At 54.1% G+C, this 14998-nt stretch overlaps 1 protein-coding gene across 1 annotated transcript in view; it reads left to right on the plus strand.

The window, feature by feature from the left end:
- Ptgis (prostaglandin I2 synthase) overlaps window positions 1-14998 on the plus strand; it is a 35530-nt gene that overhangs the window by 14485 nt on the left and 6047 nt on the right. The window contains exons 3-6 of the mRNA XM_055596177.1: window positions 2-180; window positions 1290-1433; window positions 3499-3650; window positions 8759-8940. Coding sequence (XP_055452152.1) covers window positions 2-180; window positions 1290-1433; window positions 3499-3650; window positions 8759-8940 — 657 coding nt within the window. The remainder of the gene's footprint in view (window position 1; window positions 181-1289; window positions 1434-3498; window positions 3651-8758; window positions 8941-14998) is intronic.

Below are 14998 nucleotides of genomic sequence, written 5' to 3' on the forward strand. Positions count from 1 at the left end.
GGTGCTGGTGGGGGGCAGGTATGTCACTGTCCTCCTGGACCCACACTCCTATGACACAGTGGTGTGGGAGCCGCGTACACGGCTGGACTTCCACCCCTATGCCATCTTCCTCATGGAGAGGATTTTTGATCTGCAGCTTCCAAACTTCAACCCCAGCGAAGAGAAGTCCAGGATGAAGCCGTGAGTGCTGAGACGGGTCTGTGGGTGGGCCCCGGTGGGGCTTCAACCCCACATCCCATTGTGCCTGGCTGTCTTAGTCAGGCTCACTACTGCTGTGATGAAACACCATGACCGAAAGCTAGTTGGAAAGGAAAGGATTTTTTTGGCTTACACTTCCATATTGCTGTTCATCAGGGGAGGAAGTCAGGACAGGAACTCAAGCAGGGCAGGAACCTGGAGGCAGGAGCAGAGGCAGAGGCCATGGAGGGTGCTGCTTACTGGCTTGCTTCTCACGGCCTGCTCAGCCTGCTTTCTCATAGAACCCAGGGCCACCAGCCCAGGGATGGGACCACCCACCATGGGCTGGGTCCTCCTCTATCCATCACTAATTAAGAAAATGCCCCACAGGCTTGCCCACAGCCACATTTTCTCAATTGTGACCTCCTCCTTGACCTGTGTCAAGCTGACATAAAAGCAGCGAGCAGAGCCCGAAGCCACTGTCCAGGAGAGACAGTTAAAAAGCAAATGCACTGGAACAGCTGCCTGGCCCGCACCTGAGGGTCCTTGTAGCCATCGCTAGGTTCCACAGGCACTGTCCCCTAGACACTCCAGTCCAGTCACCTGCTGCTATTTGTGGCTTGGATGGAGCCTCTCACCCTGGGCTCTGAGCAGCCCCCCCAGGCTTTGGTCAGCATGAACGAGGTCTAGGCTTCCCTAGACTGCATCTCTCAGGTCCACACATGAGGAGACTGGGTCAGGGGCCCAGTTCCTCTTTGTCCCATGCCCCGCCCATCTGGAGTTGTAGTATTAGCAGCCCTCTGATTTCACAGAAGAGGAGCTGGCCTCCTTCTCTAGAAGTCTGTGTGTCCCTTATCCAAGCCCGCGCACCACGCAAGGACAGACCGTCCTGGCCAGAGCTCATAATGTGGAGTGGGGGCCAGCTAGGGTTTTAGCCCCAGCTGTACCTGTCCCTGGCTGTGCTGCCTTGTCCCGGTGCCACCCTCTTCGTTTCTCCGCTGTAAGACAGCGCCTCCGTGGTAACTTATTCCTCAGATATTCGTGCAGCCTTTTTTTTTTTTTTTTTTCCTGAGTACATTAAGTGGCTAATAATCTTCTGTCACTGGCCTCAGGACGCTCATGCACAGAGACCTGCAGGCGCTCACGGAAGCCATGTACACCAACCTCCGCACCGTCCTGCTGGGTGGCTCCTCGGAAGCGGGCAGTGGTTGGCAAGAGACAGGCCTTCTAGAGTTCTCCTACAACTCTGTACTCAGGTGAACCTTGTCATGGCCAAGGGAACTGGGAGGACCCTGTGGGTGGGTGGGTGGGGGTGGAGACCCCTAAGGAAGATGCTCAAGGCAGAATGTGGGAACCAGGTGGATCAGGTGGGAGCCCAAATTCACCACACACAGCTTGAGTAGTAAAGCAGTCGCTAGCTGCAAACCAGGGAGCCTGACCTGAGGTCAGGCCTCATAGCTGTAGTAGAAGCCTCTTCTCAGCCGAGTGCCACCTGAGTGCTGGGTTCTCAGCGGTCTTTCGGGACAGAGCAGGGACACAGCAGACAAGTCCCTTGTGCCTGAGAAGGCAGAGACCCAGAGATGGGAAATCTGGGGGAGGGGCTTTCAGCCTCAGCGCTGGGGTCTCGCTGCAGGGCTGTGGGGTGCCTTCGGTGCCAAGACCTTGGTAAGGAGACAGCGAGTGCCAAGTCCCGGGGTGGGAAGGAGCGGCATGAGGGGGCCAGGGTGGCCAGAGCAGAGGGGTGAGTGGAAGAGGGGAGGAGGGGTGGAGATGCCTGCAGAAGCTGGCCTCACGGGCTGCTGCGGGAAGGCTTTGGAATGTGTGCTCAGCTGGATGGTGGTCCTTTAGGGACTTAGAAACCTAATGTCCGTTCCTGCGTAGAGGACATCTGTAGGGGAGAACCAGGCAGGGAGACCCACTAGGACTCGTGTGTAGTCAGCCTAGGTTGGTTGCAGTGATAATCTGGACCTGGGAGAGGGAAAAGAATACACGGTTGGCGGGACCCACCGAGGGCTTTTGACAGCAAGGGAGGGTGGGGGGACTGTGTACCTCAACGGTTGGTAGCACCCTTAAAAAAACAAGATCTTGAGGTGGAGTGGTGTCTTGGGAAGGGGCAGGTAGCCACCAGCATGAGGAGAGCCCCAGGGTCTGGGTCTGGCCTGAGCATCTGCCTCCAGCAGGCTTGATGTCCTGGGTCTTTGCAGTTACCTGAGTGTAGGATTCAGGGAGGAGGCAGATATGAGGTGATGGTCCATCTGGCCCAATCTGTGGGGCATCACCACCTGAAGCTCCCAGCATGCCCTGTGGTGACCTTCCCTCACAGTCGCATCCACTCTGGCCTCCTTGGCTCCCTGGCAACACGCAGCACCCTGCACAGTGCTCCCTTTTGGTTTTATGGCACAGAGCGCCACCTAGTGGCCTTCTGGATCCACGTAAGCTCATGCAGGAGCTGACTTAACATTCCTGGGCTATGCCTTCCCCACATCTGCCCGGAGTAGTTAGGAGAGGGAAGGAAGAGAACCTTCCAAGTGGAAGTGTGGGGAAGGCTGACCTTGGCCTCTGACCCCTAGCTGTTCTTAAGGAGAAGCGGGCTTCTTCTTAGCCCAGAGGAAAGAGTGGGTGTGAGTCTCTTACCCCACGGATTTGTCTCCACACAGACACTGGGCTGGACTGAAGAGAGAAGTGGGCTGGACAGCTCCTGTCAGACAAACTCGTCATGGCCCGTCACCAGACTCTTCAGGAGTGTGTTCTATCTATCTGTCTATCCTTCCAGCCATCCTAACACCCAGCCATCCGCCACTCCCACATCCACCCACTCTCCATCCATTCATCCATCCATCCGCCGGTCCGCTATCCTACTCCCCATCCATGTACCCATCGATCCACTCATCCATACACATTCCTGCACCACGGCCCTGCATCCAACTATCCACCCACTCCCTGTTCCTCCGTCAGCCTTCCTACCCCGCCTCCACCACTGACCCAGCATTCATTGCAGGCCTAAGGCTGCAAGCACGGTGTGGGTGAGATGGTGAGGGGTGGGGTGGGGATGGGGGATAGGCATGTTTGTCTCAGGCTCATCCTACCTTGTTCTTGTTTCCCTTCTCCCTTCTTGAAAAACCCTCTCCCAGGAGACCCCTGACTGGGGGAGCGTAGGAAAGGCGGGGTGACATGTTTCATTCTGTTGCTGTGATAAAGCTCTCCGACTAAAAGCAACTTGGGCAGAAAGGGCTTATTTCATCTTACATTTCCAGGACACGCTGAGGGGAATAGGCAGGGTAGGAACTGAGTACAGGGCCTGACCTGTTGCTGTCGCCACAGAGCCGGCTACCTGACCCTGTATGGAGTGGAGGCCTCGCCACGCACCCAGGAGAGCCAAGCTCAAGACCGCGTCCACTCGGCTGATGTCTTCCACACCTTCCGCCAGCTGGACCTGCTGCTCCCCAAACTGGCTCGAGGCTCCCTGTCAGTGGGTAAGCACCATGAGGTCACAGCAGAAATGAGTGGTTGGGTCCCATGCACAGACTGGATGGTCTTTTTTTTTTTTTTTCCTTCAAGAAGCAACAAGAGCCAGGCGTGGTGGCACACGCTCTTGGGAGGCAGTGGCAGGCAGATGTCTGTGGGTTCGAGGCCAGCCTGATCTACAAAGCAAGCTCCAGGACACTCAAGGCTACAGAGAGAAACCCTGTCCCAGACAACCAAAAATTAATTAATTAATTAATTGATATAAAAGGAGCAGTGAAACCCTTGCTGTGATAAAATCTCCAAGGAAAGCACTTTAAAGGTGGAAGGATGCATTTTGGCTCCTGGTTTCAGAGGTCTCCATTGCTGTGGGCCTGTGGTGTGTCTGAACATGACGGGGCAGCAGGTACTCAGCAGAGAAGGTTGCTCGCCTCGTGACGGCCAGGAAGTGGAGAAAGCTGGAGGAAGGGTCAAGGGGAGAGATATACCCTTCAAAGGCACAGCCCATGACCCGCTGCCTCCAGGCCCTTGCTCCCAATAGCCCTTTCCTGCTATAAACTCATCTGGCCATTAACCCATCCGTGAGGCTAGTATCCTCACAGTCTAGCTGTCTCTCCATGGTCCCACGAGCTGAGGACCAAGCCTTCCGTACACGAGCCTGTTAGAGACACATTTCACATCCACGGCGGTCCATTTGGATTCAGAGCTCTGGAGGAGACCAAGCCATTTGACAGGAGCCCATCAAGGAGCGAAGCAGAGCCGTGTGTTCTGGAATCCCTTCTCTGCTGGTGGCTTTGATCCAGCCACTTCTCTGTCCCCTGGAATGGTGACACAGCACAGCAGAAGGGAAGGGGAGCCTACAGACTCCAGGCTCCACCTCCCCGCATCTTTGTGGTCTCACCATGAGGAATTTAGGGTTGGCCGAGGTCTTAGCATCATCGCTCTCTGAGGACAACTTTATTCTGAGCGCCAACCAGGCTGGGTGTGTTCACATCTGAGATACACCTTAGGATTTTTTTAAAATAAATTTTCTTTCTGCTTCATTTTATTGTTTTGAAACAGGGTCTCTCTGTAGACCGGGCTGGCCCTAAATTTGGGATCCTTCTGTCTCAGTCTCCTAAGAGCTAGGATTACAGGTGTGCACAGCAATGGAGCAATTCACACCCAGAGATGAGGCATCTACCCTAGCCAGGGTCGCCACCTGTCTTCCCGTTGGTTTGCTGGTCTGCCGGGTAGAGGCTGGTAGCTTCTCCTTTTCGCTTGAGTCTCTTCACAGCATTGTCAAGCACAGTCATTAGTCTTTAAGTTCTAGCCAGCCTGGAGGGCAGAGAAGGGCATCAGCAGGCAGCCTGCTTACCTCCCTGCCAGGGGTGCTGAGGCGCCGTTTGGCTTCTCCAGCCTCTGTGTGCTCTTTCTGTGAGGTGTCCGCACAGTCTAACGTGGTCCCGGGGGTCTGACGTTTGCAGGGTCCCTCTTTGTAGGCAGAAAAAACGGAGGCTTGCAGGGCGAATCCCATGTCACGGGGGCAGCAGGTGGGTGGCAGAGCAGGCACACTTTGTCTGATTGCAAAGTCCCTCATGCTAAACTTGTGTCCCATCCCGGCACCAGTTGCCTCTCCAGAAAAAGCTGGCGTTTCCTCACTGTCCCTTCCTCCATGGGAGCCTAGTGATGCAGAGGACGCAGCCATGAGAGGCTGCATTTCCCAGAGCTAGCAGCAGGTGGCAGTGTCGGACAGTTGCCCTCAGGTTCCCAGCCCTTGTGTGGGGCGTGCACCGAAAACCAACTGGCAAAACATCCTACAGAAACACTCACAGATGGTGGCAGACAAGGATACACATGATCACTTACCTGTGACAGCCGGACTAGAAGTGACCGGCACCAGAGAAGGGGCTGATTAAACCGCACCGTATGAGAGCAGCATAGGAGAGGAACAGAAGGGGAAGAAACCCACGGTGGCTGGAGACCAAGGCGCAGGACATTGGCCGGAACCACCTTGGTCCAGATGTGGCAGTGATGTGTTCAGATTTTTGCCTTCGAGGATTGAGATGAGGCAGAAAGAAAATGAATTCTTACACACCCAGTGTGAACGCTTAGGTACTTAGGGAATTGCCTCCTTGTTCTCGTCCTCAAAAATAAATAAATAAATAAATAAAATAAGATATGTATATGTATATATATATACTGAATATGTTGCATATTTATAAAATATAAAATATTATATATAATATAAATATAATTATATATTAGGTATATAAAATTATATAATATAAAATTATATATGTATGTATATATATTTTTTAATTTTCGGTCAGGATCTCTTGTAGCCCAGGTTGGTCTCAAACTCACTAGGTAGCCAAGAAGGACTTTGAACTTCCAATGTCCCTGCCTCCACGACTGAGTGCTAGAATCACAGGCATGCACTCACTGGCTTTTTTTCTCTTAGTGTGCCCTGTGTATATGTGAAATTTTCCATCTTTTCAAGTATATTTCAAATATAAATGTCTTCATGTTGCCAAAACATACACGTGAAAGAAAAGCTGACCATCTAAGGCCTCAGGAGTCTTGTGCAGGAACAAGACGGTTTGTTTGTTTTATTTGAATATTTTTTTTTCTTTTTCTTTCTTTTTTTATTTTTTAATGGAAAAGGGCTTTTGCGAAGGAGTTTGGGAGATAGTCTTGCTGTGCAGGCCAAGGTGGCTGAGAGCTCACTTTGTAGCCCAGGCTGGCCTCACACTAGTGAGCCTCTCGCCTCTGTCTCTCGAGTGCTGGGATGACAGGTTTGTGCCACCACACCCCACAGGAGGCCTGTACAGAAAGAGTCACAGTGTGGCCCTCAGGTAACACACCAAGCGTTCACAGCTCACCTCCACCCGGCCATCTCTGGGCTTAGAGGGAGAGGCTCGTGTGTACACGGCTGGAGCCTCACTCTGTGAATAAGAGCGTGACTGAGGCCCAGAGGACGAGCTAAGCCTCACTCAGAGCCATGCAATGCAGGCTTCTGTGGCTCCCGGATCCGGGTCGCCTTGTCCGTTCTCACAACTGTTCGGGGCACAGGGATGGGACAGACCGCCCTGAGGTGCTTTTAGTTGTTATAGTAATCCGGAGCTGGGAAAGTGGCTCAGCAGGTAGAGCACTTGATGTCAGGGCATGAGGACCTGATTTGGATCTCCGGCACCTGAGCGGAAGTTCAGTGTGGTGATGTGCGCCTGTAAGCCCAGCACTGAGCACTGTGGTGGTGTGTGCCTGTAAGCCCAGCGCTGGGGAGTGGGATGCTCTGGGGTTCCCTGGCCAGCCAGTGCAGCTAAAAGGGCAGGTTATAGGTTCAGTGAGAGACCTCACCTCAAAAAATAAGGTGGAAAGCGACAGAGCAGTTCCCAGCCTGTGGGCTGTGGCCCCTCTGGTGGGGTTGGACCATCTAAAACCATCGGGAAACACAGATATTTACATTACGATATTCATAACAATTACAAAATGACAGTTATGAAGCAGCAACGAAATAATTTTATGGGGTCCGCACAGCATGAGGGACTGCATTAAAGGGTCGCAGCATTAGGAAGGTTGAGAACAACTGAAATAGAGAAAGATGCCCAATATCGATCTGTGGTCTCTTTCTCTCTCTTACATACACACACACACACACCATGATGACTGCACAAGAAGAGATTGCAATTGTAACCTCGGGCTTCCGGGACAGTCAGACATTTCTGTGGCTGTGTTGAGCTCTTTGCGTCTTTTCGGGCTATCTGGTCAGGGGACATTGGGGACATCGGGGACATCGCAGGGGTGGGGAGTGATGCTGTGACCGCCTGTGTCCCTTGGTGGCTTTTTAAAATCTCCAGATGCTGATCTCACCTGGGGCTTCTGTCACAGTCAACCTGGCTGGGGCCCCGGCTCCCAGGACACTGTGAGCTCTCAAGAAGCCACCACACTGGGAGACCCAGGAAAGCGGTGTGCTTCCCATGGGCCCGTAGGCCCAATCCTTTAAATCAGGAGTGCTGCATCACCCGAAATGATATCAAGAGGCTGAGCCCATTGTCTGAAAGTGTTGCCAGCCAACTTCAGAAACATTAAGGAAGCCTGGGCTTAGCCACACCCTCCATCCTCCCAAGCTCCTGGGACCAGCTGCCTGGTCTCAGTCTATCGGCCAAGTCACCTGATGTACAGTAAGGGCATTTCTAGCAACCCCTGGCTCCCACTTTCCCCAGGGGGAACTTTGGAGACCATGAAACCTCGTGTTAGTTCGTATGCTGTGAGGTGGGGAGTGAAGATGAGAGTAGCTCCCAGAAAAGTGTTGCCGGGCGATGCCAACCACTGTGGCGTCCCTGGGGGATGTGACAGACGGACGGGGCTGCTCCCTGTGTAGCATTCGTGTCAGTAACCCCGTCTTTTCGAGTAGCTTTCAGACCACCATCAGCGGTGGTGCTCTGTCAACTCTCGGTTCATGGCTTTGTCCTGTCGGCAAAGGACTTCTCCTACGCCTGCTCATGCCCAGACGGGCCTCAAACTCAGAGATTCCCCTGCCTCTGCCTCCTGAGTGCTTCCGTTAAAGGTGTGCACCACCACTGCCCAGCCCAGACTCTCAGCTTCCTTAGAAAACACGAGCGTGCCTGAGTGAAGCCTCTTGCTCCACTATGCCTGAGGGTGGGTTGGAGTGGCCTGGATGTCTCCCGTCTCCTCAGGTCTACACAGCCTGCTCAGGTCTCTTTCTCTGCTAACCTTACCCCTCTGGCCTAGAGGAAGTTGAGTGGAGACCCCAGATCTGTGCCCCTCACCGATGGCCAGTGTGGTTCTTCCTGGTACGCTGTGCCCCTTTGTCTGACGTCGATGGTCTGGCCTTGCTCTGAGCTAGGTCCTGGGGAGGGAGGCTGTTTCCTCAAGTGTGGTTCTTCTAAATGGCCCCATAAATCCCCTACATTCATCAAATCTCTAGTGGGTTCTTGCTATGGAGACACACTCTCTCAAAGGAACAGGCCCTATGCCTTTCTGCTAAGTGACATGGACCCCTGGCCACTCTTAACAGGCCTTTACCCCAAGCTTTCCCACCAGTAAACCCCCAGAACGACTGTGGCTTTGTCTCAGAGGTGACCATACCTTCCTCTTCTGTGCTCTGTTCTTGCAGGGGATAAAGACCATGCAAGCAGTGTCAAAGACCGCCTGTGGAAGCTGCTGTCCCCAGCCAGGATGGCCACCAGAGCTGACAGGAGCAGCTGGCTGGAGAGTTACCTGAGGCACCTGGAGGAGATGGGGGTGTCGGAGGACATGCAGGCCCGGGCCCTCGTGCTGCAGCTCTGGGCCACACAGGTGGGTGTGCTTGTGTAGGCGTGCGGCTCGCTTGCAGGTGCAGGTGTGAGCAGGTGAAGACGTGAGCACACAGTCTTCAGGCCGCCCCGACCCTCGACTCTTTCTCCTGGCCAGCCTTCATAAACAGGTGGTCCATATGATAGGCTAGCTCATGTAACATATGGAAAAATGGCTGAGTGATAGAAAACTGCGTCTCATGTAGCCCAGGCTGGCCTCAAACTTGCCGTGCAGCCAAGGATGACCTTGAGCATGTAATCTTCCTTCCTCCCCCTCCCTAATGCTGGGATTACAGATATGTGCCAGCATGCCTGGTTTATATGGGGCTGGGATGGATGAGAGCCTTGTGCATGCTGGGAAGGCTTTGCCTTCGGACCCTGGAAACTTTATATGTAGTTGAAAGAACTCCTGTACCATGCCGTCCTGGTTCTCCGGCCTCTCCCACTTCAGTCCCTTTCTTTTTCCCTCTCCCGCTGTGATTTTTTTTGTCCCGTTTGTGGCTAAGTTGCAGATAGCCCAACTCTTCCCCTCTACTCACGTCAGAACATCTCCAAGGAGCAAGAACGTTCTGCATGACCACAGCCTGATGCCAAAGTAGGAGGCCTAGCCCAGCCCGATGATCATGGTCTAATCTGCGTCTCATAGTCATCCCAGCTGTGCCTGTCTTGGTAACTTTCCTGTTGCTGGGATGGAATACCCTGACCATAGCTTCTTCAGGCAGGGAGAGTGTGTTTTACGTCACAGTGCCAGGGTCCAGTCCATCACTGTGGGAAAGTCATGGCGGCGGGAGCTTGAGACAGCTGTGACCAGAGTTGACGCTCAGCTCTCCTGTCCCCTTACCCAGTGCGGGAGCCAGCCTGGGAGCGGAGCCACCAAGAGAGTGGTTCCCACCTTGATTAAGGCAAGACTATCCTCACAGGTGTGTGAGAGGCCGGCCTCTTGGGCCATTCTAGATCTCAAGTGGACAGTTGAGGAGAACCATCAGAGCCACTTCAGGACCATCTTGGCCCCGGCCTCTGCGTCAGCTTCCTGTGTGGCACCAAGCCATTCTGCCTCTCCAGTTTCCATTCTTCTGGTGTTCTATTCTTTTCACTGTTTCCCATGACCTTGACTTTTTTTTTTTTAATTTTTGTTTTTGAAGTATGCAGACCAGAGATTCTGAGAATCACTGCTCTGAGTCCGTGCAGCAGGTCCTTCTGGGGACATTTCAGGCAGGCCAGGGCAGGGAGCGGAGGTCCAGGAAACACGTTCAGTGGCTGGGTGGGTGGTGGTGGATGTGTGGTGGGAAGCAGGGATGGCATGGGAACCGTCCTGGAAGTCATAGCTGGAGGCTCAGGGAGGCCTCTCTGGAAGGCTGAGCTGCCTCTGTGTGTCGAGGAAGCTAGCCTCAGAGATCTGGGAATTTGGAAAGATTCTAGGCAGAGAGACAGCAAGTTCGAAGGTCTTGGGGTTGGAGCCTGCCAAGGGATGGGGCTATAGCAAGGAGCTGCCTGTGGCTGAAGCCAGGTGAGTAAGCACACCAAAGGAAGAGTATATGATGGCTCGGAATCTCCCCTGGGAGAGGTGAGGCCTGGGAGGCTTCTGAGATTTTTATTATTATTATCATTGTTAAGAAAATGGTTTAATCCAGGCAGTGGTGGCTCATACCTTTAATCCCAGCATGCAGGAGGCAGAGGCAGGCGGATCTCTGAGTTCCAGGACAGCCTGGTTTGCACAGTGAGTTCCAGGACAGCTAGGGCTACACAGAGAAACCCTGTCTTGAAAAACCAAAATTTTATTTTGAAGATTTATTTAATTTTAGGGTGTGTGCATGCCATCTGTGTACCTCGTGCCTAGGAGGCCAATAGAGGGCACCGGATGCCCTGTGACTGGAGTTAACAGATGGTTGTGAGCTGCCATGTGGGTGTTGGGAATTGAACTCAAGTCCTCTGAAGGAACAGTGAGTGTTCTTAACCTCTGAGCCATCTCTCCAGTATTGGCTTCTGAGATCTTAAGATTCCCTTAAGAACTGGCCGCTCTCCCCAGTGCCCACCTGTCAAAGGCTTCCTTGGTGACCTCCAGGAAAGGCTGGGCGATAAGTACTGCTGCGTTGTTCACCAGCAGGTCCACGGGGCCAACACCGCCCAGCGCCTTCTCTGTGGCCTCCCAGTCACCCAGGTCCACACACACCGGCTCTATCCCGGGACACTGTGGGTGACGGTGTTTGGTAGCTGAGGCACTGTTCCAGCCCCCTCCTGATGATCCCTTAGGGCTCGGAGCAGGCCCAGGTCAGGCAGGCTGCGTGCCTTACCTCTTTGGCAAGGCTGACCAGGTCTGCGTTGGTGCGAGTCACCACTCTGGCTCCTGAGGCATGCAGGGCTTTAACAGTGTCACGCCCAATCCCTATAGACACAAGGGCCCCATATATGCCTGCTCACAGCAAGGGTCAGGATCCCAGGCAGAAGTGAAGACTGGAGGGCAGCTGGCTCCTGATGAGGCCCAGGGAGGGCTGCCCTGGTGCCCAGCTAGGATCTGGGTGCTATCCTGCAGCAAGTTAATTTCACCCATCTAGGGTATTGTATGGCCAGGCTGGGCTTACCATTCTGTCCTAGTAGGTCTGCAGCTGTGTGTCATAAGCCTGTCAGTCCTAGCCAGCAGGAGTCAGGTTCTGGAGGGCTGAGCTGTGACAGGTCACCTTGGACCCCTGTTCGGTGTTGAGGCTGTCCTCCTCCTTCTCCCCAGGAGAAGGAGGCCATCTTCCCAACCCGCTCACACTCACCTTTCCCTGCTCCTGTGACCAGGGCCCTCAGGCCACTGAAATTCAGCTTCATGCTGCTAACCCCAGCGTCTTCTGCAGCAAGAGATGGGCTCAGGTGTCTTTTTATGGCTGAGCTGGCAAGCAGGGCAGGGGTGGAGCTAGGCACAGACCAACCTGGCCAGGGTAGCATGAACTACTTACTTCCTCCAAGGATAAACCTCTCCCTCCCCAAATATGGCAGCCAGCTATCCATTAGGGTTTGAAGAACTGAGAAATCGTGAGCACACATGTGTTTGAGAGAGAGAGAGGACACAGTCCTCTTAAGATTCAGGAACAGCTCAGCGGTGAAGAAGCCCTGGTGGCCTCTGAGATATTGGAGAATCAGCCGGATATGAGGAACTAAGATGGCAACCAGCGACTCTGGTCACAGAGCAAGTGTTGACATGAGGAAAGGAGCCATTGCTTGGCTTCTGCGAGTCAGGCCTGGTCACTGCTCTCCCTCCGCCCAGTCGCTTGCCTTCTCTCGGCCCCACTTGGCAGTGACTGTTGCACAGCCCTGATGTCCCTGGGTGATTCCTCTCCATCGACTGGCAACTTATTTTTAGTTGTCCTCAGAGCTATTAGCTGTTCTGCCTGGCAGGAGCAGGGCAGGTCTTAATCAGCAGCTGGCCCTCTGCATGCCTGATAACATATTTATGGGCTAAGAGGACAGGGTGCTCCACAGTGTCCTCAGAGCCCCCTGTGGAAATGACCTCTGTCCGGAAGTCGGAAGTTGTCCAGGCACCTGAGAGGCAGCTCCCAGGGAACAGCCTCAGGCAGGGCTAAGCGTGGGGACAGGTTCCCCCAGCAGAGGAGTCTGGAGGACCCTGGGTCATGAGAGCAGGGCAGGCTGCTGTGCTCCAGCACCTCTAGACACAAGGTGTGGGGCCTGCCTGTCTGGGTCTGAAGTGGCTTTCACTTTCTAGCAAGTCAGTCACCACACCCTGCAGTGCCTCAGTTTACCCACCTATACATTAGCAATGCATCCCCTTCCTTGGGGCATGGTGGGGCAGTGAAAGGAGCTCAGGCCTACTGTGCACGCCTGCCATCCTGGCACTTGAGTGGCAGAGGCAGGAGGATCACAAGTTCAAGGTCACCCTCTCCTCCCTAGGGAGTTTGAGGCTGGCCTGGGATACATTAGATGTCATCTCCAAAACCAGACCAAAAGAAACATCAGCAACAGACAAGCTTTCCAGCCCCATGTGTGCATGGCCTCATTCTAGAAACCAGGTATAGAGCGGTAGGCGGGGCAGATGAGAGTTCTCATCTGCAGAGCAAGATTCCGGCGGGGAAGAGCACAGTTAGTGGATGGGTGAGTTTGTGAGGTCACTAGAGAGAGTTGGTAGAGAGAGAGACCTCCATGGGTAGGTGACATCTGAGTCTCTGAGCAGAGACTTGAGGTGAGCCACCATGGGGGGGGGGGTCTCTGCAATGAGAGTTCCCGGCAGAGAAAGTAGGTGCAAAGCTGAGGTGGGCGTGAGGGTGATGCTCAGAGAGTTAGCAAGTGTCCCAGAAGCCCTCGGGACCTCGTGGGCAGGAGGGGGCTTCATGCCAAGTGAGGCGGTGCCCTTTGGGGCTCTTCGTGGCACTGGAGTGTGGCCTGATGTGCTTTAGAGGGGAAGTGGAGGCAGGGGAACCACAGTCTCTAGGCCAGAGGAGGTGGGGAGGAGGGTGAGGCAGAGGGGGCAGGTTCTGGGAGTCTCTCCTGGCAGGTGCAAGGCTGGGAGACAGTATCAGCAAGTCAGGGAAGGTGAAAGGGCGGTTAACGTCTGGGGAAGATGGCGGGAGGAGCAATCAAGGCCGGTGAGAGCTCAGGGTCAGATTGTAGGCCAGAGACAGACCGGTGGACCCAACGGTGGACGGATGGCAGTTAATGCCATTGCACTGGGGGTGAGGTTGCAACTCAAGGACTCTCCAGGGAGAAGGACAGGAAAGTCTGGGAGCCAGCCAAGGAGACCTGGAGGGACAGTGAGGAGGTGGCGGGGACCAGTAGAGAAAGTGGGAGGCAGGTGAGGAGTGGGTAGAGGCTGCCAGGTTGGGGCACCGAGGCTGTGGTGGCCATTGCAGATCAGAGGCCCTGAGTCACGAGTAGTGACGTCAAGTGACACTGAGCTGTGCTTGGGGCCAAGCATCCTTTTGAGCCCTCTGTGAATATCCTCTGGATCCTCTCAAAGCTGGATGAAACTGGAGCCCCAGGGCTAGGAGCAGACTGATAGGGGAGGAGGAGGCAGCTCCTGCAGACTGAGATCTAAGGGCCAGGCTGGGGAAGAGATGGTTTTCAAGGCTGGGGTGTATGGGGGGCAGAGGGAGATGTCTGGAGGTCCCTGAAGAGCTGGGACAGGCTGGCTCTCGGCCTCAGGCACCCACTGCCCCCGAGGGACCCTGGTGACAGGGAGCTAATTGGCTCCCCCCCCCCCCCCCTACCCACCTTCCCACGGCCTCCTCCTGTTTCACTACTGCCTCTGTCTGCAGCCTGGCCACCAGACAAGCAAGACCAGAAAGTCTTTCAGAAGCAAACTGACCCTAGACCCCATGGAGAAATCCAGGGTGCACATGTGTTTAGCGCACGTGCCGTGTAGTTGGCAGGAGGCCGCTAAGGCCATGCGTTTGATTGCGTCCAGCTTTCCACTCGATTTCATATCATACCGTGAACAACCTGGACGATGTGGCTCATCGCCGTGAAAGCGGTGTCGCACCCCTGCAGCACATCCGGTAGGAGACCCAGCCAGGCCATGTGTGGGGGCACATACCTTTAGTGCCAGCACTGTGTGGGTAGATTCAGGCGAAACTCCGTGGCTATTGGAGGCCAGTCTGGTCTTCACATCAAGTTCTAAGTCAGCCAGGGATACATAGAGAGAGCTTGTTTTGAAGAAAAAAAAACAAAAAAACAAAAACAAAAAACAAAAGAAATGAAAAATACGAAATTAAAAAAAGAAAGACCACGGATTTGAAAGAGAGAAAGGAATGTGGGGGGCAGTTTTGAAAAGAGGATGTACTGTCTAAGCTCCAAAAGAAGAAGTTAAAAAAAGACAAAAGAACAAAGCAAATTCAACCGGGTTGGAAGCTGTGTGAGTGCCAAGAAAGTCTGTCTGAGGCTGGGGCAGCGGCTGGGAGGGGACTTCATTTGTAAAGGGCTTGCCTAGCATGAGGACCTAAGCAAGACCCGAAGAGCCCATGTTACAAAAAAAAAAAAAAAAAAAAAGCCAGGCTTGGGGCACACGTTGGCGACCACAGCACTGGCCTGATGAGGCAGTTAGATCCCCGGGCTTGCTGGCCAGCCAGCCT

Source organism: Psammomys obesus, unplaced genomic scaffold (assembly GCF_907164565.1).
Source record: "Psammomys obesus unplaced genomic scaffold, mPsaObe1.curated_primary_1811, whole genome shotgun sequence".
Lineage (NCBI taxonomy): Eukaryota > Metazoa > Chordata > Mammalia > Rodentia > Muridae > Psammomys > Psammomys obesus.